The 25,042-nt window shown below is 41.7% G+C and overlaps 1 protein-coding gene across 2 annotated transcripts in view; it reads right to left on the reverse strand.

The window, feature by feature from the left end:
- pvrl2l (PVR cell adhesion molecule related 2 like) overlaps nt 1–25,042 on the reverse strand; it is a 640,829-nt gene that overhangs the window by 332,789 nt on the left and 282,998 nt on the right. For both annotated transcript variants that reach the window (XM_079570958.1, XM_079570957.1), the window contains exon 2: nt 2,580–2,692. In XM_079570958.1, coding sequence (XP_079427084.1) covers nt 2,580–2,692 — 113 coding nt within the window. The remainder of the gene's footprint in view (nt 1–2,579; nt 2,693–25,042) is intronic.

Here is a 25,042-nt window from a genome sequence, read left to right on the forward strand (position 1 = left end):
TGCTTCATGCTACATATGCTAACGCTAGCAATGACTCACATTTTTTTGCTTCTACTGAACAATTTGCTGTGAAACAAAACATCCACATGGACCCGATTTTGGCTAGACTTTGGTTGTGTGTGATAAATATGTTACATTATAGTCCGCCAGAAAATGTTTGAAAATTTAAAGAAATTGTGATGGCAAACAGGTCCTAGGTGACGGGTCAGACAAAGAGTGGTTCAGAAGCCCCTTATGAGAGACCAACAGGCCCAGTTTGAACCATGAGGCCGTCCTTCTGTGGACCCATCACCTGCAGGAGGAGCCATATGGGCTGGTGCAATGTGATTTGGGCAGCTCCAACAACTGCCTCCATGACCTGGAAATGGAAAAGTGGAAGAAAATGGATGGATGGATGGATGGATGGATGGATGGATGGATGGATGGATGGATGGATGGATGGATGTGATGGTTCTCCCTCGGCTAGGCCTCGCCCCTTTGTAAAACGTGTTGCCGTCTGTATCTCCGGAGGCTTACTCTCTGTTGTGCTTTTTTTTCTCCTTCTTATAGTAGGGCACAGGAGTGGACGATTGTGCCATAAACGTTATAAGGTCAGTAGATTGTGGATAACAGACACAACACTGGTACTATGATCGTTTTCGTAAAGGTAGCAGAGAAGCGTTAACAATGGCTCCTCCTAAACGGCCTTTTGAGATCCCTCCACTCTGGGACCAGTGTGGATGATTTTACGCAGGACTGATCAAAATGTTTTTCGTTCACTCCCCCGCTGACGACCTGAACATCCCGAATGACCAGCTTATCCCATCAATGGATTTCTTCTTCCCTGATGGCACAAGCATACTCCAAGATCACAATGCCAGGATTCATCGGGCTCACATTGTGAAAGAGTGGTTCAGGGAGCGTGAAACCTCATTTCGACACTTAGATTCGCCACCTCAGAGTCCAGGTCGTAATGTGTTTCACTGGCCGAGCAGCTGCTGAGATCAAGCTGCAGCCTTGTCTAAGCGGGTAAGAAACGCATCCATTTTCATTTCAAAGGCATGGCTGCTGTATACAGTATGTCATCTGCAGACATGGCCGAGGTCTGCGCAGGAAGCCGCTGGTATTTCAGATGTCAGAGTAAATTAGTCTGAGCTCCTCGTTAGCTCACGGCTGGAGGGGGGAAATATCACGACGGGCAATTTAGCCGCGCTGCACTTTCGGATTTCGCATGTGAACAAATTGCCTATTGATCCCATCCCTATGCGGGCAGATCAAGAGTCCCACAGGAGCGGGGAGCAGTCAAAACACACCGCGCCGTTCTATGCGACGACTACAGACGGCTGCGGATTTTTGACCCAGATGAGATGACGTGTGGTAGCTGAGGAGATTAATTCTGCATGGTTGTTGAAGCACACGTGGCTTTCTTGATTCAGATTTATGCTGCAGTAGTTGAGAAGGGAACTTATTTGTATAGCGTACTCGGTTGTCCCGGACTGATGGAGGCCTGGCTGCCAATCAGGCCAAGACTATCAACCAGCACTCATTTACATTCATGAAAATAAAAAGGTTCTACAAGGAAATCCCGTAAGATAACGTGATAACTAGTAGGGCTGGGATGATACAATCCGATACGTATCACGATACTTAGAGGCCGATCTGAGAAGTATTGCGATACAGTAAGTAATGATAAGTAAGAAGTCTACCTTAACATATGTAAATTGAAAACAGTAATGAGTCCAAAAAGTGCTGTGTAACTGTTCCTGAAAAATAAGGAAGTGCGAGATAAAAATGCCTCCAAACACAGCCTCAAGTAAAAAGAGTCTTTTTCCAAATAGCTGGATTTCAACCAAAAGCTAAACTAAACTTCTCATTTCATAACATACTTGGAGGAATACTAGTTAATGGATTACTAATAATGCATTAACTCGGATAAATCTGATAAGCTCATCCTTTTAACTTCAATTCATCCTTTAAACTTATTTCATAAAAGTATTGAAAGTATCGATACTTTGATAATGCGTCGATACTTGTTTTTGTTTTGTATTTTGACCCAGTCCTAGTATCAAGACGCTAATGACAGCTCAGTGAAGATGTAAAGGTCACCAGTGATTGATATTGAAGGTATTAATAAGCACTAGTAATCTGCATAGGGTTAGGATTAGGCTAGGCCAGGAATAAGCATATTATTCATGAATTGTTATATTGGTCCACTCCTGGCACTGCCACCTTAACGTGGTGGAGGGGTTTGAGCGCCCGGTCCTAGGTGACGGGTCAGACAAAGAGCAGCTCAGAAGCCCCTTATGAGAGACCAACAGGCCCATTTAATCATGAGACCGTCCTCCTGTGGACCCACCACCGACAGGAGGAGCCATAGGGGGCTGGTGCAATATGATATGGGCAGCTCCAACAACTGCCTCCATGACCCGGAAACGGAAAAGTGGAAGAAAATGGATGGATGGATGGATGGATGGATGGATGGATGGATGGATGGATGGATTGATTGATTTATGGTAGTTGATCATAAAGAGCAGGAACAAAATAAACTGAAATATCCTCGTCTGAATGCTATAAAAAACTGTGTATTGCCAATGTCCCACCTGTGTGAGCTTGGTCTTGCCTCCTCCATCGATGAACTCACAGCGCAGATCCACGGACTCTGTGGGATAGGCCTCGAGCTCCTCCTCCACCCGCACCTTCTGAGCCACAGCACCTAGAAAACACAATTACAACACAGGTTTTACAAACAAGAAGGGCACAATGACAATGGGAAAAAATCAAATGGCGATTTGGAGTTGCATTTGGATTTACAAATTCTGTTTAAAGTTGCAGATTAATTTCGTTGTTGCGGCCTCCTGCTGAAACCTTTCAAATTCTTGCAGCTTGACAAACAAAGATCCAGCTCATGTCGTCTCGAGCAATTAGACATGTTTGTTTGAGCTACAATCAAAAGAACAACCGCCCAAAGCAGATACGAGGCAGAAAGAGTTTGAATGTGCGCTAATGGGTTTTCTTCGTTTTTACTGTAATCAAATGAGAAATACATGAATGCTCTTAAATGTGTTCCAGGCAATTTACTTCAAGGTGATGACAATGAGGTAGAACAAAGACACAAAAGACAATAGAGTGTTCATTTGAGGAAGTGTGGATGCTGACTGGAGGCTGTGCTAACAGTGTCTGCCGGTGCCATTAGGAGCAGAGCTGTGGGGAAGTGGGGCAACCCTGAAGTCACACGGCGGTAAAGAGGTAATGAGCGTTCAGGCTGAAGGCGAACATTGAACTTTTAACTTTGAGTCACAAAGAGACAGACAGAAAGATAGATAGATTTAAAAAGAAAAATGTACTGCCAGAAGAATTAAAGAGAAACATTTGAATATTACTGTAAAACTTTTGAATTAAGTCTCAAAGGGGGAATAAAGTTTACTTTCCAGGTGGGAAGGGGATGTTGTAGGTCATTTTTTACATGACACACATGGGGCAATATAAGCTGTGTATAAAGCCACAGTTGCCTTTGAGGGAGAATGACAGAAGTGCCACCAGTCTGCTCCAATGGACCCTCCGACCACCAATATCTGGTATAACTCAGTCTCCCATTGATATGCCGACCAATCTGTTGAGAATGGGCTTTTTCAAGGTGGTATGGACCCTTCAGGAATCACTATCACTATCAAGGGAAACTACACATATGCAAATGTATTGGAGGGCAAGATTTACATCACTTTTATGTAGTAGTAGTAGAAATGTATTGTCTCCGTGGGGAAATTCATTTGCAGTGAGTAAAAATACACAAGGACAACAAAAGACAGATCTAAACATTGACAACATGTAAAGAACAGACCTGAGCTCAAACCACGGCCCAGCAACTTCAGCTTAAATTATGTGAAAAACGCTACCTATGTTCTTTAAAACCCTCTCTGACAGCCCAACTGTACAGAATAAAAAAGAAAAATCACAAATAGCTACTTCATTATCTTAACATCATCTTTGTTTGTTTCATTGTAAAATGACTTGTGGCACAAATGACTGCCTGGTCCTGGTCCTGTTTTTAGACAGGGCGGGGCGCCTGTACCTTCGACCTGAGGGGAGCAGCTCAAAGTCTCTAAACAGAGGATGTTTTGAGTCCAATAGTATTTTATCTGCTTTAACCAGAGCTCGAGCAAATCAAATGTCCTGCAGACCCTTCAGAGGAACGCCTAGGATTTTGCTTGCACCTCAGTTGTGGCACATTCAGTCCTCAACCACTATTACGCCACATATTGCAAAGATGTCATTTGTCAACAATATAAATAAGCAAGAAATACAAGTGACAAAAGGTCAGCACTAAAATGCCTGGTTTCCTTTATCCACTGTTTTAGGTATGATTAAAAAGTGGGCAGTGCTGAAGTTTCTCTTATTGGTAATGGAGGTCTTAGTGCCTCTGACTGAGAGCAAAGTCCTTCCAAATGTAGTTTTGTGGCTTTCTCTCCCTCCTTTCTTCACTTCCATCTCCATCACTCCATTCACCCTTCTCTTTCTCGTCCCCCGTCTCTCTTACCTCAATATAAAGGAATCCTGTTGGGGGTTTTTGCTGTTCAAACGCTCGGCAGGAAAACTAGACTCTTCCCTGAAATCCGCAGACATTCCCCCCAAAAATAAAACCGACGCAGGAGAAAATGCACGCGGATTCTTTCAACCCCTCACACCTTGGCTCGTTTGCATGCAGCGCCCGTCAGAATCCGGGGGAAAGACGCGTTAAAATAAGCACTTCTCCGATTTGTTTTTAAATGTTGCTCCACAGCGTCATGTGAAGAATGGATCATTAAAAGCTCCACGGCTGAAAGAAGCTGCCCCCGGAGTCAATGTGTTCCCGTCATCAGCGGCAGAGGAAACGATATTAAATCCATATAAATATTTAAAATGACAACTTTTCCTTGTAAATGGATGCGTCTTAATGAAGTTGTGGAGCAAATGGCAAAACAAAAAGGCAATGATGTTGGTAATGTTTCCGCCTAAGTGAGCACTAGACTTCACACACTTGCAGCCATCTGTTTAAAACGACTTTCTTCGTGGCTGCAAATCGCCATCATTCGGCATTAACCCTCGTTTAATACACAGGGCAAATATGACGGGGTTTGAAATGACAAAAAAGCTGTTGCAACTTGATCCCCGGTGCCGCCGCCGCCGCCGCCGCACGTGTCCAAGTGGATTATGTGCATTGAATATATTATTAAACAAACCACTTGAGCCGCGGCGTAAATATTTATAAGTGTGGAGTCGAGAGCCGATCTGAAATGTTTGCACAGCTTCAAGTGTTTCGTTTACTCGACGAATGCAAGCAACGTTTGTTTTTGCTTTGAGCTTACGGACTCGTCACAGTACACAAAGTTGAGGGCTGTTATGCCAGACGCCCTTCCTGACAATAACAAGCCGTGTCTCTCTGTCATTAGAGTGGACCATGTGGGCGCGCAAGGACACGGTGGCATTAGGGGAAGTTCAAACGGCCGACTTGGTGGTAGGTGGATGAAGGTTTAACCTCTTAACCCCCCACCTGAACCGAGCACTTTTTCTCCAGTTTGGCTTTATCTCAATCTAAAAGCTTAAAAAAAGAATCCTGTAAATCCTTAAAATCCTTAAAACCAACTTGCAGTTGTGTTATTGCAAGATCTGCTGAAGGTGCTGATGTATATAAAACCGTATCATCAATTACAATTACAATTTTGATTATTACACTAAACGATTAGTTTTTTTGTTTTTTTTGCAAAGCAGACTTGCATTATTTCATGGCGCTGGGATTATTTTCCCTTCGCATTTCGCGTGCCATGGCTCATGCTTTTGCCTGACATAAAAACACACAGCGCTGTGTGATGATGTCATCAGGCCACGCCGCTCAGTTTACTTGCGCAGGTGTGAGGGCTGGCCAGCAGGGGGCAGGTGTGAAACAGAGACTCTCCTTTATTGAGGCAAACTTGAAATCATTTGTACTTTTATGACTGTTCAGAAAACAGAAAATATTCAGCATTGTTTTTTTTAATTAATAAATATATAAATAAAATAAATACTTTTTTTTAAAGGCAACAAATAATCGTTTAAATAATCGTGATTTCAATTATGACTAAAATAATCGTGATTATTATTTTTTTCAATAATCCAGCAGCCCTACCGTATCATCTGCGTAGTGCAAATTTCCATTTTTAACTGCATTGTCTAAATCATTTATGTAAATCATAAAAGAAGTGGCCCAAGAATCGAACCCTGCGGTACACCGGAAGATACTGTTGAAGGACTTGATTTTTTATTTTGGACCTTTACACATTGTGTCCTATTTGTCAATTTTCAAACCTTCCAACAGTGTGGCTTGACAATCCAATATACTCTAGTTTTTCGCTTAGAACCGAGTGATTCACTGTGGTCAACAAAGAGGGCGGCTCAATGTTGCTTTTTATCTATAGATTCCATTATGCCATATATTGTAGTGCTTTGCTGCTTTCGAAATCCTGATTGCAAAGGACTTAATACATTAGACATAGTAAGAAACTCTTTTAGTTGGGCACTCGCTAAAGACTCTAAAACTTAGATAGATTTGAGAAAGGACGATAGTTTAGATTAGAGGGATCATCTCCCTTCAACAATGGTACAACATAAGCCAATTTCCAAATTTACGGAATATTGTTTGTGGACAAGGACACATTAAACAGATTTGCTAGTGGTGGAGCAATAATCTCTGCTGCAAGTTTCAAGAAGTAACGTTCAAGATCATGAGGACCAGCTGATTTAGTTGAATCTAGAAGCTTAAGGGATTTTGACACTTCTGAACTTGTCAAAGGACAAAGAAAAACTATGAGTTGAGGTTTTGTCACTCACAGATGAGGAGTGAGAATTTAGTGGGACCTTTGTGGGATCAAACAATGACCAATTGGTCCATCGATCCCCATGCGCACTCTCTGCTGCCAAATAAGTCCTGTAAAAAAATAGGATGTTACTCTAACTTTGAGTACAGCTCCAGCACATTTCCCATTTGCAAACAATTTCCATTTGACTGTAGCCTCAACAGAAATGTTAAATGGTCGTTGTTTAGCTGAAGTAAATAATGGAGAAAGAATGTTACAAAGACAAAAAAGAACAAAGGAAGACTGCTGGAGTGCCCATGCTTTGAGAGCCACTGTACAAATAATGGAAAATATATGTCAAGGACTTGCATGTCTCTTTGTCGTGTCCTGTCGTGTTCTAAGTTTAGTCTTACCGTGCTGTGAAATGTATCATGTTTTTGTGTTGTTCTGTTTGTTTTTTTTTCCTCCAATGTCTACTGTGTCTGTGGTGAATTAATGAATAGTAAAAGGACTGAACGTCAATGTCAACTTTATGTATATAGCACATTTACAACAGCGCTATTGGGGCCCAAAGTGCTTCACATTCAAGGCAAAAAGACACAATATTAACAGTGCAAAGAGAAAACAGAAATGCAGCTCAACTTGAATCAAACGCCAACACAAACATATGTGCTTTAAGTTTCTGAAAGCGTCTTGAAACGGATCTGTGCACTTTCAATTCGCAGACGTCGCTGATCTGACTGGGACATAAACAGACAAAAGCTCAGAGAGAGTCCATTGAGGCATTTAAATACAAGCATCACGATCCTAAAGTCAACCCTGACTGAAGGTTGTATTTGAAATGTGTACATTAATGTTGCTCGTACCTGCCCAAGAACTGCAGATGGAAATGAGCAAAGGAAAAATCTAGAACAAAACACCTTTGCTTTAAAGGAACAGGCCACCGTTTTTAAATACTGAGATATGTTCTTGCCTGAGTTTAGACGAGTTGATGCGTACCTGTCTGGTCTTCGTGCATGCGCTCAGTCACGGACAACGACCAAAGATGTTGTTAGCATTTGGCCTCTCCCAGTATATTCCTATAGCTTCAACCGGGGTGAAGCTAGAAGCGACCGCGCTCTTCCACGGGCACAAAGACCAGACAGGTACGCATCAACTCGTCTAAGCTCGGGTAAGAACATATCACAGTATGGAAAAACTGTGGCCTGTTCCTTTAAGATAAATGTATTTTCTACACAGTCTCTGCCAAACAAACTGATTGACTTAAAGGCACAACATTTTGGATTCTACTGTTGCGAAAACAAAACCAACACAGTCTCACTCCGAAAGCGTCATAAAGTGACGAACGGTCACTCGCCTTATGCGTAATATAGAACGCAAAAGGTACCCGTGTGCGTCTCCCTTGACGCAGTGGGTTTTTCGCGTATTTGAATGAGAGCCCGTGTGCGTCTCCCTTGACGCAGTGGGTTTTTCGCGTATTTGAATGAGAGCCCGTGTGCGTCTCCCTTGACGCAGTGGGTTTTTCGCGTATTTGAATGAGAGCCCCTGTGCGTCTCCCTTGACGCAGTGGGTTTTTCGCGTATTTGAATGAGAGCCCCTGTGCGTCTCCCTTGACGCAGTGGGTTTTTCGCGTATTTGAGAGCCCCTGTGCGTCTCCCTTGACGCAGTGGGTTTTTCGCGTATTTGAGAGCCCGTGTGCGTCTCCCTTGACGCAGTGGGTTTTTCGCGTATTTGAATGAGCCCAGGCGCGGCTCATTTGACGATATCGGTCAACTCGTAGTATAGAACGCGTACACTCGCTTGAATCCCTCGCACACGCGCATAAAGCACGCAAACACAAACCAGACGCGCAGAACTACAGTATTATTTGCGTGAATCTGAGGCCAAACTGTTGTTCATTAAAGCTAAAATGAGGGATCCAGGACAAACCAAGCCGGACCCAACCAACCCTCAAAAACTACTCCAGGAACTTTTACAATATCGTATTGCATTACAGCAATAATAACAATTTAAAGCCTTTTTCCTACCTTCTGCTGTCTTCATGGGACGAGTACTCCAGTATAAGTCCCACAAGTGTGCAGCCGCCGCGCGTCATGGTCCTGTTTTAATCCATGGCCTTGCCGGGTCTTTCCACCGGCTTGTACCCGGCGAAGGTGCGTTCTCTTCGGGCTAGCTTTGAGCTGCGGCCCGCTGGAGTCTAATGGAGTCTCGTAGCAACGATTCACACTTCCTCTGCTTCAGTCCTTTTGGTGAAAGTGATGCCAAGCGTCCGCGATGGTATACATGATATACGCGCCTCTATACGGCCATTTGAGGTTCAAAAACACGCATTTACTGATCATATGTTTGACTAGCCGCCAATGTACAGTGACATGATCAGCTGTTTTGATTGACACCTCCGTCAACCAGTGACACGCGTTCAAAACTGTGACGTCACTAAGAAGATGGTCAATCTATATTTGTATTGTATATTTAAGTCATTGAGCAGAAGATTCTGAAAGCACATTTATAGCATGGATTGGAGGCCTATTTTATTTTATTTTTAGAATTATTATTTTTTATGAATTTTTCAGCAAAAGGTAAACAGAACTGAAGATCCCTGTTTCTACACGGACTCGTTTTGGTGTCGCGCCCATCCCCCCGAGGCTTTAATAAGTTAGAGGTGAGTTGTTTTTAATCGTGTCATTTTACCTACTTAGTTGAACGCTTCAAACGTCTAGGCTCTAGAAACAACTTGCTGTAGGCTGTATGTGAGTATATTTTTGCTGGGATTCATATGGCTGTAGAGCCTTATACAAGCTACTAAGTTTTTTTAGACAGGATTTTATTTTGTGTTTTTAATAAAGTAGGAACTGATCCAGTGCTGAGCCTCTAAATTAGGGTGTAAACTGATAAAATCATGATTAAAGCATGTCACAACAAAGATTACATTTATTATTTTTTATTTATTTTATTTTATTGACCTTTATTTAACCAGGATAGTCCCACTGAGATTTAGAATCTCTTTTTCAGGGGAGTCCTGGCCCAGAGGGGAATCTATTGTACATGTTTTTAGTGGTAGGGGAAACCGGAGAACCCGGAGGAAACCTACGCAGACACGGGGAGAACATGCAAACTCCACACAGGAAGGCCCTGCCCAGGTGGGAATCGAACCCTTCTAGCTGTGAGGCGTGAGCGCTAACCGCTGCACCACCGTGCCGCAACCAGGAACCTGACCATCTTTACCAAGGCCCAAAACCATGGGATGCAGGTCATTCCTGTATAGTAGGAGTAGAACCTTTGTCATGTGCTGCAAACATATTATTAGTAATGAATCATTAATTCCTTTCTTTGTGCGAGGACAGACAGACGTCTTTCTGAATTGAGGAGAAGATCGAGGACATGGGATTTGGAGTTTGTCCACTACAAGACCGTAGATTCTTCACTCTACTGCATCAGATTGCTCCAGGTTTGTCATTTCCACATCAGTCAGAGGGCTGCACAAGTTTGGACAAATATCTACTTGCAAAGGTATTGTGATTGCAGCTAGATTTTTGTCGTTTCGTTAATACAAAAATGTTGTAATTGTGTCCATGTAAAATAGACTAAATAAGACATGACGTCTTCTATCACTGAAGACACTAAAGTGCGCAGAGGTTTTGTGGCAATCACCTCTAATTTAAGCTAGGCTTCTTGTCATATATACTGAAGTTGGCTTTGCCAAAGCTATTTTGTAAATGTTTAGTGGTGTTTAGAGGCATTGTTTGAAGGGAGGATATGACAGACCACGCTTGTGTGCACTAGATGAGGAATTGTCTTTTCTTTACCTATGTTGTTAATGATCATTTCGTGTTTGTGTCCCAGCATTATTGATCTGCACCCTGGTATATCCTGGAATAGTCACTTGTGCAGTTTTGATGACATCTCTTGAAGTGTTATGACCATTGAGCACAGCAGGTAAGATCACGTTATACAGAAGAATCAGCCTCTGAATTAGCTGGTGCGGTGTTTTGTTTATATGGCAAATAAGAGCGCTCAAAAGCATATCAAGCATATCAGGTTTTCAGCACAGTTCATTCACAACTGAGGCTTATCTCACCAACAGACACTCAACTCCACATTTTCAGAAGACGGGGGACTGACATCCTGTCTGTGCGTTCTGTCAGAAAATGAAAAGTATGTTATTATTGTCACATGGTCTATAGTTCAGAGTTCATTTGCATGTTTTGAGCCAGCACTTCATGGTGGAAACAACCAGTCATCACCTTGGTTTTGTTGGATGCAGGGAAAGAAAGTCCGCACAACCGCATAATTGGCTTGCAAATTTTAATGTTTACTAACACCAAAACATATACATATGCAAACATCTAACCTTAAAGTAAATATCTAAAAAATCTAATCAAACAAAGGCAGAAGCAGCTACATGAGTATTAAGTTTTTGTCATTTTCTCTTTCAAACAGCAAAGAAAAGTGTGTCATCAAAATGCCTACATTTACAGAATGTCTTGTGTTTAAACTGAATTTAAAAAAATGTTTTCCTCTTCTCACCAGCTTCTACCGGCAAAGAGACTACAACGAATGAAGATTTTGTATCATTATAAACACACAGCCACGGCTGGAAGTCTGATTCTACTTGTTTTGCGTTTTGAAGAGAAACCAGACTTTCTTCCTGAGACTCTTGATTGAAGCAAGGGAAAGTTGTGGATACGCTTCAACCTCTTGAGATTTAGATTTTTTTCAAATGTTTATGTCCATGATTTGCAATAAAAGGAAAAAAGCATTGGTATCTTTCATGTTCATAATTATATGTTTAACAGTATGTTGTTTCTCTGATATGTCCCGAGCTAGTATGTGTGTGCATTAAGGGGCTATGTACATTTCGGCCTAGAATCTAGGCCGAAATGTACAAATGTACAATGTACAAAGATCAGGCCCTGATCTTTGTTTGGTTACCAAGGAGACCACGTTGTGGTGGAAAAAGTTAAAATTAATGGCCATCCGAAATAATTTGGCTATTTTTTAATATCTACCTTATTAATATATTGATGTTAACTAGTTCCGCTGGTTTCTTTGATGTCGAAACACACAAGTTTTAAGGACGTCAACCCTAGCTAGCATCAACACAATAGTGCACCCACTCGGCTAACAGTAAATAATGTGATACATTAAAATGACAAAACGTATTTGCGAAGTAAACATAGTTTTCATATTTTATAAATGTTATTAATAATTCGGCTAAGTTTATGGGGGGTTTATAGCGATTTTATTCATGTTTACAGCCCTAATCTCTAAACCTAATATGGCAACTACAGAACTTCAAATATGGCGGCAAAGGACGCACAGATGCAGGCAGGGGTTCATGGGAAATGTAGTAATATATGGTACATTTTTAATTTAGCCATTTTTTCAAAACACATTTATTAAAAATAAAATGAATGGTACTCATGTTGATTGTCAATACATAATATAATACATATGTAATTGGCATGCCAATATTATACCATTTAATATGTTTACTCATATATTTTTTATATAAATAATTAACAGCGCCCCCTAGTTTCAAATGCTCTTATATTAAAATTCAGGTCAAAACTGATCCAGCAAAATTTAGTTTGTTATGATAGCTATTACGGTTCTTGAAAAATATGCATTTAAAAACTGCCCAAATGCAGTGCTTAAGCCTAAATATTTAAAAACAGGTGTGGGGTACAGGCATTATAATTACATCATCTTACTCCATTTAACATAAGCTTTCAGAAAATGCCTTTCATTTGCTTTTATTATAAAAACTTTTTTTTTTCACTTCAGCCCTGATGCCTCCTTCCAGACATACTTTTAGACACTCTCTAGCTGCCCAACATGGACAAAATTGAAAAGGTATTAAAGTTTATAATTGAATGATCAGATCTTGTTTAATAGTGATTGAAGACATGTCAACTATGCAAATTAATTATATTTAAAGAAATGTGTACTGTATTTTAACCAAAAATGTAATTTTGTTCCTGAAAAGTGGCCAGGGCTTAAAGCTCCATCCATTTTCTTCCGCTTTATCCGGGGCCGGGTCGTGGAGGCAGCAGTCTCAGCAGAGATGCCCAGACTTCCCGGTCCACACACACCTCCTCCAGCTGTTCTGACCTCGAGGCGACACCAGGCCAGCTCGGAGACATAGTCCCACCAGCGTGTCCTGGGTCTTCCACGAGGTCTTGTCCCACTAGGACATGCCTGAAACACCTCCCGCGGGAGGCTTAAAGCTAATTGATGAAAAATAAATAAATAAAGAACCTAACTATACGTTGTTTTGGATCACATAAAATAAGTATAATTTATTGATTGGTTTATTTGATGGGACAGTGTATGTTAATGAACATACATGGGTCCAATGCATGTAAACAAGCCACAACGGATTATAATCTTGGGCTAATTTCCATCCGTCGTTCCCCATGTGCACTGTTATTCATCCTGGCCTACTGTACATGTTTTTAGTGGTAGGATAAACCGGAGTACCTGGAGGAAACCTACGCAGACACGGGGAGAACATGCAAACTCCACACAGAAAGGCCCCGTCCCTGGTGGGAATCGAACCCTTACTTCTTAGCTACCATTCTATCAAGAATAGAATGGCTTCATTCTATCAAGAAGCCACATGCAAAATGTTTTCAACAGTTCTTACCCTTTATGCTGGATTTTTGATCCAGGCTAAAGGATCTGGGATATATTATGGAGGATCCGGCAAAAGATTTATCTGATATAATGGTGTTTAATGAGAGTGTTCCGGCAAATGTTTTGGCCTGTTCCCCGAATCCATCACTTCAGACCAAAAGTGTTCCTGAAAATACTAATTTACAAATTAAGCACTGTTTACATATTATGAATACATTTCAGGTAACATAGCGTTCTATAAGTCTGTATGATTCAATAGCGATCAGTGACTAGTGAAATAGTAATGTCATTATGGAGTTTGTTAGTGTTGCACCATAAGATCATGAATCCTGTCACTGATATAAATTGGCAATTTCAAAATTCTCTACATATTTTTAATATCTGGTTGTTATTCAAGAAATGTTGTATATGTGCCTCTTGGTAAAGACTAAACAGACGAGCCCAAAGACCCAAGACAAAGCTGTAAAGACTTTTTAAAAATGTTATTTTTATTTTCTAATATAATGGTAAACATTACCAAGCATAAAATGATGTTGAACACATTTAGTAACTAACCTGATGAGTAGAAACTAGTACAGTAATTGTTAGAATGTACAGCCAGAACCCATCAAAGAAGAAAACAAACAGGTTTGAAACAAGAAAGTCTTCGTCTAAAGCAGTGCCTGCAAGACTGAACCAAAATATTATATAGGAAAACACTGACCAGGAGTAGGTTAAACATCCCACACGCTAAAATGGCTTGCATCATTTTAAAATAGAATTTAAAATAATCATGTTATGATACTGTATATGATGTGGTTATCATGCATTCCATCCCTTTCAAACACTTATAACACTTTTTAACACAGCTTTCAAAATGCTGACACCATCTTCTTCTTAATTTGAAACACTTGCACGTATATCAGATTTATTCTTGTCATTTCAAAGCTCAAACTTCCTCCACTACAATTCAGTTCCTGCTAGAGCTGGGTGATGAAACAAAAACGCATGAAATTTGTGCCATTTCCTGAAACCTATGCTTCAGCTTTTTAGAATCGAGAGTTTTGTTTGAACAAGTGGTACAGAATGGACTGGAGTCTTCAGTCAAGAATGTCAGTCAGTAACTTCAGTCTCTCGTCACACATTCATTGATGCTGTACTTCTTGTTCCCAGAAAACAAGTTGTCCAGTCCAGCTGTGGCTTATGTTTATCCATCCATCCATCTTCTTCCACTTGTCCGTTGCCGGGTCGTGGGGCCACCATACGAGCTGCCCAGTGCCCCTATGGCTCCTCCCACAGGTGGTGGGTCCACAGAAGGACGGCCTTCCGATTCTAACCTGGCCTTTTGGTCTCTCATAAGGGGCCTCCTTTCTGGAAGGGAGTGGTTTGAGCACCTGATTGATCCTGGAGCTCTGTTGTCGGGGGCTTCATGCCCCTGGTCGGCTCTTCCATGGCAAACAGATCCTAGCTGACGGCTCAGACAACGGGCCGTTCAGAAGCCCCTTATGACTGTGTGTTTATAATGATGCAAAATCTTCATTCGTTGTAGTCTCTTTGCCGGTAGAAGCTGGTGAGAAGAGGAAAACATTTTTTAAATTCAGTTTAAACACAAGACATTCTGTAAATGTAGGCATTTTGATGACACACTTTTCTTTGCTGTTTGAAAGAGAAAATGACAAAAACTTAATACTCATGTAGCTGCTTCTGCCTTTGTTTGATTAGATTTTTTAGATATTTACTTTAAGGTTAGATGTTTGCATATGTATATGTTTTGGTGTTAGTAAACATTAAAATTTGCAAGCCAATTATGCGGTTGTGCGGACTTTCTTTCCCTGCATCCAACAAAACCAAGGTGATGACTGGTTGTTTCCACCATGAAGTGCTGGCTCAAAACATGCAAATGAACTCTGAACTATAGACCATGTGACAATAATAACATACTTTTCATTTTCTGACAGAACGCACAGACAGGATGTCAGTCCCCCGTCTTCTGAAAATGTGGAGTTGAGTGTCTGTTGGTGAGATAAGCCTCAGTTGTGAATGAACTGTGCTGAAAACCTGATATGCTTGATATGCTTTTGAGCGCTCTTATTTGCCATATAAACAAAACACCGCACCAGCTAATTCAGAGGCTGATTCTTCTGTATAACGTGATCTTACCTGCTGTGCTCAATGGTCATAACACTTCAAGAGATGTCATCAAAACTGCACAAGTGACTATTCCAGGATATACCAGGGTGCAGATCAATAATGCTGGGACACAAACACGAAATGATCATTAACAACATAGGTAAAGAAAAGACAATTCCTCATCTAGTGCACACAAGCGTGGTCTGTCATATCCTCCCTTCAAACAATGCCTCTAAACACCACTAAACATTTACAAAATAGCTTTGGCAAAGCCAACTTCAGTATATATGACAAGAAGCCTAGCTTAAATTAGAGGTGATTGCCACAAAACCTCTGCGCACTTTAGTGTCTTCAGTGATAGAAGACGTCATGTCTTATTTAGTCTATTTTACATGGACACAATTACAACATTTTTGTATTAACGAAACGACAAAAATCTAGCTGCAATCACAATACCTTTGCAAGTAGATATTTGTCCAAACTTGTGCAGCCCTCTGACTGATGTGGAAATGACAAACCTGGAGCAATCTGATGCAGTAGAGTGAAGAATCTACGGTCTTGTAGTGGACAAACTCCAAATCCCATGTCCTCGATCTTCTCCTCAATTCAGAAAGACGTCTGTCTGTCCTCGCACAAAGAAAGGAATTAATGATTCATTACTAATAATATGTTTGCAGCACATGACAAAGGTTCTACTCCTACTATACAGGAATGACCTGCATCCCATGGTTTTGGGCCTTGGTAAAGATGGTCAGGTTCCTGGTTGCGGCACGGTGGTGCAGCGGTTAGCGCTCACGCCTCACAGCTAGAAGGGTTCGATTCCCACCTGGGCAGGGCCTTCCTGTGTGGAGTTTGCATGTTCTCCCCGTGTCTGCGTAGGTTTCCTCCGGGTTCTCCGGTTTCCCCTACCACTAAAAACATGTACAATAGATTCCCCTCTGGGCCAGGACTCCCCTGAAAAAGAGATTCTAAATCTCAGTGGGACTATCCTGGTTAAATAAAGGTCAATAAAATAAAATAAATAAAAAATAATAAATGTAATCTTTGTTGTGACATGCTTTAATCATGATTTTATCAGTTTACACCCTAATTTAGAGGCTCAGCACTGGATCAGTTCCTACTTTATTAAAAACACAAAATAAAATCCTGTCTAAAAAAACTTAGTAGCTTGTATAAGGCTCTACAGCCATATGAATCCCAGCAAAAATATACTCACATACAGCCTACAGCAAGTTGTTTCTAGAGCCTAGACGTTTGAAGCGTTCAACTAAGTAGGTAAAATGACACGATTAAAAACAACTCACCTCTAACTTATTAAAGCCTCGGGGGGATGGGCGCGACACCAAAACGAGTCCGTGTAGAAACAGGGATCTTCAGTTCTGTTTACCTTTTGCTGAAAAATTCATAAAAAATAATAATTCTAAAAATAAAATAAAATAGGCCTCCAATCCATGCTATAAATGTGCTTTCAGAATCTTCTGCTCAATGACTTAAATATACAATACAAATATAGATTGACCATCTTCTTAGTGACGTCACAGTTTTGAACGCGTGTCACTGGTTGACGGAGGTGTCAATCAAAACAGCTGATCATGTCACTGTACATTGGCGGCTAGTCAAACATATGATCAGTAAATGCGTGTTTTTGAACCTCAAATGGCCGTATAGAGGCGCGTATATCATGTATACCATCGCGGACGCTTGGCATCACTTTCACCAAAAGGACTGAAGCAGAGGAAGTGTGAATCGTTGCTACGAGACTCCATTAGACTCCAGCGGGCCGCAGCTCAAAGCTAGCCCGAAGAGAACGCACCTTCGCCGGGTACAAGCCGGTGGAAAGACCCGGCAAGGCCATGGATTAAAACAGGACCATGACGCGCGGCGGCTGCACACTTGTGGGACTTATACTGGAGTACTCGTCCCATGAAGACAGCAGAAGGTAGGAAAAAGGCTTTAAATTGTTATTATTGCTGTAATGCAATACGATATTGTAAAAGTTCCTGGAGTAGTTTTTGAGGGTTGGTTGGGTCCGGCTTGGTTTGTCCTGGATCCCTCATTTTAGCTTTAATGAACAACAGTTTGGCCTCAGATTCACGCAAATAATACTGTAGTTCTGCGCGTCTGGTTTGTGTTTGCGTGCTTTATGCGCGTGTGCGAGGGATTCAAGCGAGTGTACGCGTTCTATACTACGAGTTGACCGATATCGTCAAATGAGCCGCGCCTGGGCTCATTCAAATACGCGAAAAACCCACTGCGTCAAGGGAGACGCACACGGGCTCTCATTCAAATACGCGAAAAACCCACTGCGTCAAGGGAGACGCACACGGGCTCTCATTCAAATACGCGAAAAACCCACTGCGTCAAGGGAGACGCACACGGGCTCTCATTCAAATACGCGAAAAACCCACTGCGTCAAGGGAGACGCACAGGGGCTCTCATTCAAATACGCGAAAAACCCACTGCGTCAAGGGAGACGCACACGGGCTCTCATTCAAATACGCGAAAAACCCACTGCGTCAAGGGAGACGCACACGGGCTCTCATTCAAATACGCGAAAAACCCACTGCGTCAAGGGAGACGCACACGGGCTCTCAAATACGCGAAAAACCCACTGCGTCAAGGGAGACGCACAGGGGCTCTCAAATACGCGAAAAACCCACTGCGTCAAGGGAGACGCACACGGGCTCTCATTCAAATACGCGAAAAACCCACTGCGTCAAGGGAGACGCACAGGGGCTCTCATTCAAATACGCGAAAAACCCACTGCGTCAAGGGAGACGCACAGGGGCTCTCATTCAAATACGCGAAAAACCCACTGCGTCAAGGGAGACGCACACGGGTACCTTTTGCGTTCTATATTACGCATAAGGCGAGTGACCGTTCGTCACTTTATGACGCTTTCGGAGTGAGACTGTGTTGAACAAAACATACTCCCAATGACTCCATGGAGACGAGCCGGAGAGGCCTGAGGAGAGCTGAGCCACAAATAACACTTGTATTTTTCAATGATAAAAATATATGTAATCAAATAGATGCTTGTATTTGTTTCATTTATTGAGTGAAATGTTATGTGGTGTAGCTTTAATGAATCTAAACATTTGTTTTTTTTGCCTCATGAATGACCTCGTAATCATTGTTTTCATGACCAAATCCTTCACAGAAGAAAGACACAGGAAAAAGTCAAACTTGTAATCCACCGTGTAGCACATGACATTTGGAAAGTCCTCTCCTCTCTCCCTGTTGCTCACTTGACTCCCTCCCACACAAAGCCGGCCTCTTTCAGCCTCTGCAGACCCCGTACCCCCCGCTGACCCCGCACAAACACTGCAGGCAGTCCGGCCGCTCCTCCCTGCTCCGGCTGCTGTACTCAGAACTGCCCTGCGCCCACCGAGATAACATTCTTGCACCGGGTCGGGCTTTCTCTCCGCTCGGAATAAGTGGATCAGCCAGTGAGCCGGCCCCCAGGTGGTGGTGGTGGTGGTGGTGCGGCGGCGGCGGCGAGAAAGCGGCTTAGTGTGTGAGGCATTGATTAGAACAATGTGTTACACCGCGCTGTTATGGAGGTCAATGGGCTGCAGGAGCTTCATCTGCAAAGTCGGCCTCTCACTGTTCATTTTGACAACAACAGCTCAGTCTTTAGACAAAAAAACTCAGTCAGATTTAGTCAACAATTCAATTCAGGTTTAAGACACTGCAGGTGAATTAGAGATATCAATTTGAAACTTTTGCTGTGGATTGTGGACAAAACAATGGATTTGCAAGTTTTCTCTCATTTTAAGTTTTCACATACAGAGAAAAGGCCACAATTGCCAATATTTTCAGTGACAAAATATAAATAATGGATTGAGCCAGGTTTCACATTTTATTTTGTTGAAATATTAGTTTTTCTCAGAGAGCATTCTGGATCTTCTTTGCAGTTCAAAGCCTGTATGTAAAAGAATCCCTCTGGAAAACCACTTTTAAATATGATTTAAAGTACAAGATTGGAAAGTTTGGAGTCTGTAAGCACTCGCGGCTCACAGCTTGAAGGTCCCGGGTTCGATTCCCACCCGGACGGGCCTTTCTTGTATGGAGTTTGCATGTTCTCCCTGTGCCTGCGTAGGTTAAACACATGTGCAATAGGTGAATCCTCCCGCCAGGGGTTTCTGACCTCCAGCCTGGCTCCACATCATGGAGATGGGCCGGCCCAATGCTGGCAGCTCACTGCTCCTACAGGCAACTTTGAGGATGGGTCAAATGCAAATCTCTACAGGGAAGTATAACTTAACTGTATGAGCTGTTTGTCTCGCCTTAACCTCTTAAACCCCCGCCTTAACCGAGCACACTTTCTCCAGTTGGCTTTACCCAAACCTAAAATTCTGACTGGAGAGCAACAGTGTAGCGCCTCATTTGAAAGCTATTAAACTCATCCTAACTTTTTTGCCACGTTGTTGCCATGTTTTTGTCTCTTTTTGTCATGTTTTGGTTGTTTTTTGTTGCTTTTTTTTGTTATCAGTCCAGTTATCAGTTTTGTTATCAGTGGTAGCATTTAAGCAGCTTTTCTGTGGCCTTTCATTGCTTTTTTTCCATCGCTATTTTGTCATGTTTTTAGCTTTTCCAGCACATTTTGTGTCACTTTTTTGCCACTTTTTTTTGTCATGTTTTTGTCCGTTGTTGTTGCTTTTTCATTGCTTTTTGTCAATTTTTCGTTGCATTTTCATCCTTGTTGCTATTTTGATGCCTTTTTTTAGCTTTTAGATTTGGGTAAAACCAAACTGTAGATAATGTGCTCTGTTCAGGTGGGGTAAGAGGTTAAGAAGTCAATGAAACGCTGTCATCAGTCTACACGCCTCTGTCTCTGAACTCCAGTATTGTTGAGTGAGCACGCGAGGCTGAGCGTAAGTACCTGCATTTCTCGGCGTGGGTATAGCGGCGTGTAGGGGCACATCAACCACAGCGTCTCACAGTCTGAGTGAAACAGTCGCTTTAGTGTGTGGCCTGAGGGAGACTGTCACTGTCAAACCAGTTCTGTGTCCTCGCCAGAACTCATCAGCGGATGGAACAGACGAGCGGCGGCTTGAAAGATGGATTTACATGTGACTCCGTGCGCTCTGAACCGTGCTAAAAAAGATGATCAAGGCTCCGCTTAGACAATGTCACGCCGAGGGAGAACGACGAATGTAGCCGGGGGCAAATTCTCAAACATTATGCATCGTTGAACAAAACCAATGATGTTGCAGCAATCCAGAGTCATCCATGTGGCTGGTGATACATGGATTCAAATACATAACTGTTGATGATGATTCTTTGGGTGCATAGTGTTGAAAAACATCGATTCCCCTGATATATCGAGCACGATTCTCATATCAATCCAAAAAGCTATATTTAAACGTCTATTTTTGGGGAAATATTCATTGCAGCGTCTCTTTGGTCCTGCACTTTTACTCCCGCCCACTAGATGGCAGAACACAGCGCAGCCCACTAGAGTGTAGTGAGAGCTAAAGAAACACAGGAAGAGTTTTACCATGGAGGAGAAAGAGCTAAAAACTATACATTTGGCCCCACTTTGGCTTTTACAACAAAGTCAGAGACCTGGATTATTACGAGAGCCTCCAGCTTTGTTGCGGAGTGTGAGAGCATTTTATTACAGAATCAAACGAAGCTGAAGGAAAGCTAATTACAGTGGGCTCATGTTAAGCTTGTGTCTCGCCACTGCACTACTACCACACAAGTTCAACACGAGCCTGCAGTATTTAGTTTCCCCTCGGCTTCGTTTGTGTGCTACTGCTAACAAAAAAGATTACGAAGAGATGAGCGCTATAGTCACGGTGATGTCCGATTGTTGTCAGATTGTGGAGAAGATAAGGTCTAGATTATGAAACTGACTCACTTCTGTCCAGAACAGTTATTACTGATCGCTAAGGACTCTCAACTATAACAATTCTTGGAAACATGTGGCCCCAATTTAGTTGGTTTCATTACTAGGTTTCCAAGAAATCTGTTTTCCGTTCAAAGTTACATAATAACCATATGATGGATGGATGGATGGATGGATGGATGGATGGATGGATGGATGGATGGATGGATAAATACAAATCTAATTAAGGTGGACTAGTTCACTGAATAGTTGTTTCCAAATTTCCAAAGTAGTAAAAAAAATATGAATACTTTAATATCAGGATATAGCGTATCGTATCTGAACATTTCAGAACTTATGTTTTTGATCAGTGTATATCGATGCTGGTATCAAAAGTATCAATCCCCAAGACTCAATAATATACAGTAAATACTTACTATTATTCTTCCCAGGAACTACTTTTTCTTTAATCAGGTCGAGCGAGAGAGCAAGAGCCGTATAAAAAGTGTGGCCTTGGTAAATTTCCCCAAGTCTCATTGCATTTAAGCAAAAAGCACAAACAAAACATTGCAAACGAAATGGACAAAACCGTTTTTTTTTTCTTTTCTTTTCGATCTCTCTGCACAAACAGCTCAACACTACCTTGGACAGCGCTGATGATTCATTCAAATCTGAACATAGAGATTTACAGCGACGCTCTGAATGGGAGAGATTGTCATAAATATTTTACAGCCCGTACTACAATCTTGGCCTGATTAATAGCACTGGTGTAATGGCTTTAATCAACATTGCGATTAACGACTTAAGACACAACAGGAGCGCTTGACTTGTTCTGCGTCCAACACTGGTTATGTCACAGCTGGAATAATAACACAGCCTTGTACGTGGGGTTGGCCATTCAAGGAGTGAGTCAGGGTTACTTTATTGCATCTGTAGCTTTGTGTGAAAAGTATTTAAGAACTTGTCACATAAAGTTGTGATACGTTTCTTCAATACAATGCTGTAGTATGGCAGACCGATGGCGTCAGAATAAGTCAAAAGAAGAGGCATATTTTCTTATCCATTGTTATTTGTATTCGGGGACTTTGTTGAGTCCTACTGAAATGTTTCCTGTATATCTGACACATCAACTCAACAGGATCACAAGAGGATTGGCCTATTGTACATGTTTTAGATTGATGGGGGAATCATCGTTTTTTGCCTGTTTCTATGAACTGCATTTGTAGTTTCCGAGTTCAATCTTATTTCACTGGATACTTTTGTACATCTTTGACATGTGTTTTTCTGAGGTTCAGTCGATTTTTTTTTTTAATTTTTAGTGCAGAGAGTCGGCACTAGCCCAGGTTTGTCAAAAGTAAACAAACAGCTAGCTAATGAGCTAAAGACATACAGTATGAGACTGAGAAATTTCTCCTTCTGAAACACTGAAGAGGCACCAAGAGCCCCCACCCCACACCTGCAGCAGAGTGGAGGCGTCACAAGAGGAGCTACAGGAAACAAAAAAAGGCCAAACAAGGAGGTATCCGGGCAAGACGTGCAGCCAAGCCACACATGCCTTCAAGACCTTACATTGTTTTGTCTAATGTTCATTCACTGGGGAAAAAGACAGATTATAATCGTCCGCTACGCTCTTCCCAGAAGATGGTGAATGACTGTTGTGGAGCGGAGGGAGCTGCGCAGGACGAGGATCCCTGCATTTTCTTAACCAAGCGCATTTTCTCCAGTCCGGCTTTACCCAACTCTAAAAACTTCTTGACTGGAGTTTACAGCCTATAGGCCAGTGTAGCCCCTCATTTGAAAGCTAAGACCTACAAAACTGATGGTGACTTTTTTTGTGGTGATGTCGCCGCATTTATGTCACATTTGTTCATCATTTTTCTTGTGTTTTTGTCTCTCTTTTTTAATCTGTTTATTTTTTTAGATTTTTTGTGGCCCTTTTTTTCATCAGTTTTTAATCATGCCGCTTATTTATTGTGTTTTTGACACAATTTTATCTTATTTTTTTACATTTTCTGTCTTTTTTTTCATCCTCGTTTTCGTCGCTGTTTTGATGCTTTGTTCCAAAAGCTTTTACATTTGGGAAACTGGACATAATGTGCTTGGTTCAGGCCAGGGTTAAGAGCTTAACCTTGTCTCTTTAGTCAGTATCCATAGATAATACAAATCTGGATAAAGGCGTTTAAATAATAAACGTTTCACATAAAACGACATGGGGAATTTCAACATTATAAGGTAGTTATTTTTCTATGATCAAATCCTTAACTTTTGAAAGAGTAATGATCCTACCAGACGGGGTTAATCAAAGTCTTAGTTTTTGTGGCTCGATCGAATGAATCTTCCTCCTCTTTATTTTTCTTGTCTCCTGCACAAACTCAAATTAATTAGAGCCCATTTATCAAAACCTGCCACTTTCCATAAACAACAAAAAACTGCACGGAGCGCTGAGCTATGAATCAAAGCCGGCTCTTTCACGGCGGTCAATAGCCCCAGTGTGATTGTACAGGAAGGAACAAAGAAATGGAGAGAAAGGGGAAGGAAGGAGGAGAGAAAGGAGAGACGTATAAGTCAAGATTGGGGCAGGAAGAGGGTAAAAGGAGCCGGGACAGAGAGAGATCGAAAAGGCTGGGGGGAAAAAAAGTGCCACTGAGTCACACTTTAGAGGCAGGAAGAGCTTTAAAAATAAACTGATTAAATATTCAGAGATGCCAGTAAGGGAGGAGGAAATAGACACCTTTATTCAAGTGTAAAATTGTGTCTGAGAGGAGAGTTCACTTCCAAAATATTCTGTTAAGGCGAGACACTGCAGATGAATAGGGAAAAAAAAACTAAATTTAGAGATAGCAATTTGAAACTTTTGCTGTGGACTGATATTAATATAATGATGGCATTTTATGATTTCTTATAAAAGTAGCCAATATTTTCAGCAACAAAATCTAAATAATGGATCGAGCCAGAATAAGCTAGTTTGTAAAATGAAAACAAAAAAGTTTTGTTTTTTTCTTTCAAATGAGCTACTTAAAGGGGCTAGATGCAAGTTTGCCATTTTATACTCACTACTGCCACCCCAGGTCAAACGTGTAACTGCACCTTCTATATTAAGCTCGTGCATGACGGCACTTCGGACCCAAATGAACACCTTTTTGAGTGACAGTGCAGGATTTTTGAGGCAGTTGTGGTGAACAGGTCTGGGCTCATTCTACACATTAGGACATCGCTGGAACATGTAGGGAGAGGAAAATACATAATTTTAACATTTTTGAACTCCGCATAGTCCCTTTAAGTGGAGATATTGTTGCAAGAGTGTCAGGAAAGACTTTATAGTTTTGTAATGTCTGTGCACGCTCATGTACTGTTCTCCCATCTGCTGTCTCCCAACAGGAAATGACTATATTTGAATTACAGTGTCATCTTGGATCCTTCCATCCCACATGTGGATAAAAAACATGTCAATATGTGTGAATAAATATGCTTGTGAAAGACGAGGGACCACCACATTGTTGTACTGATGTCCTGGAAATCCTGTAAGCGGAACAAAAGTCTAAAAATAAGCATTGCAGAAGGTGAGTCTGGTCTTATTTTACTCGAACATTGAAGCAAAGATGTTAAGGGAGAAAACTGGTGGGCACAGTAAGTGGTTACTCTTTCCACTGTGTGACAAAAGCTTCATGTTGGT

Source organism: Gobius niger (genome assembly GCF_951799975.1).
Source record: "Gobius niger genome assembly, chromosome: 14".
Classification (NCBI taxonomy): Eukaryota; Metazoa; Chordata; class Actinopteri; order Gobiiformes; family Gobiidae; genus Gobius; species Gobius niger.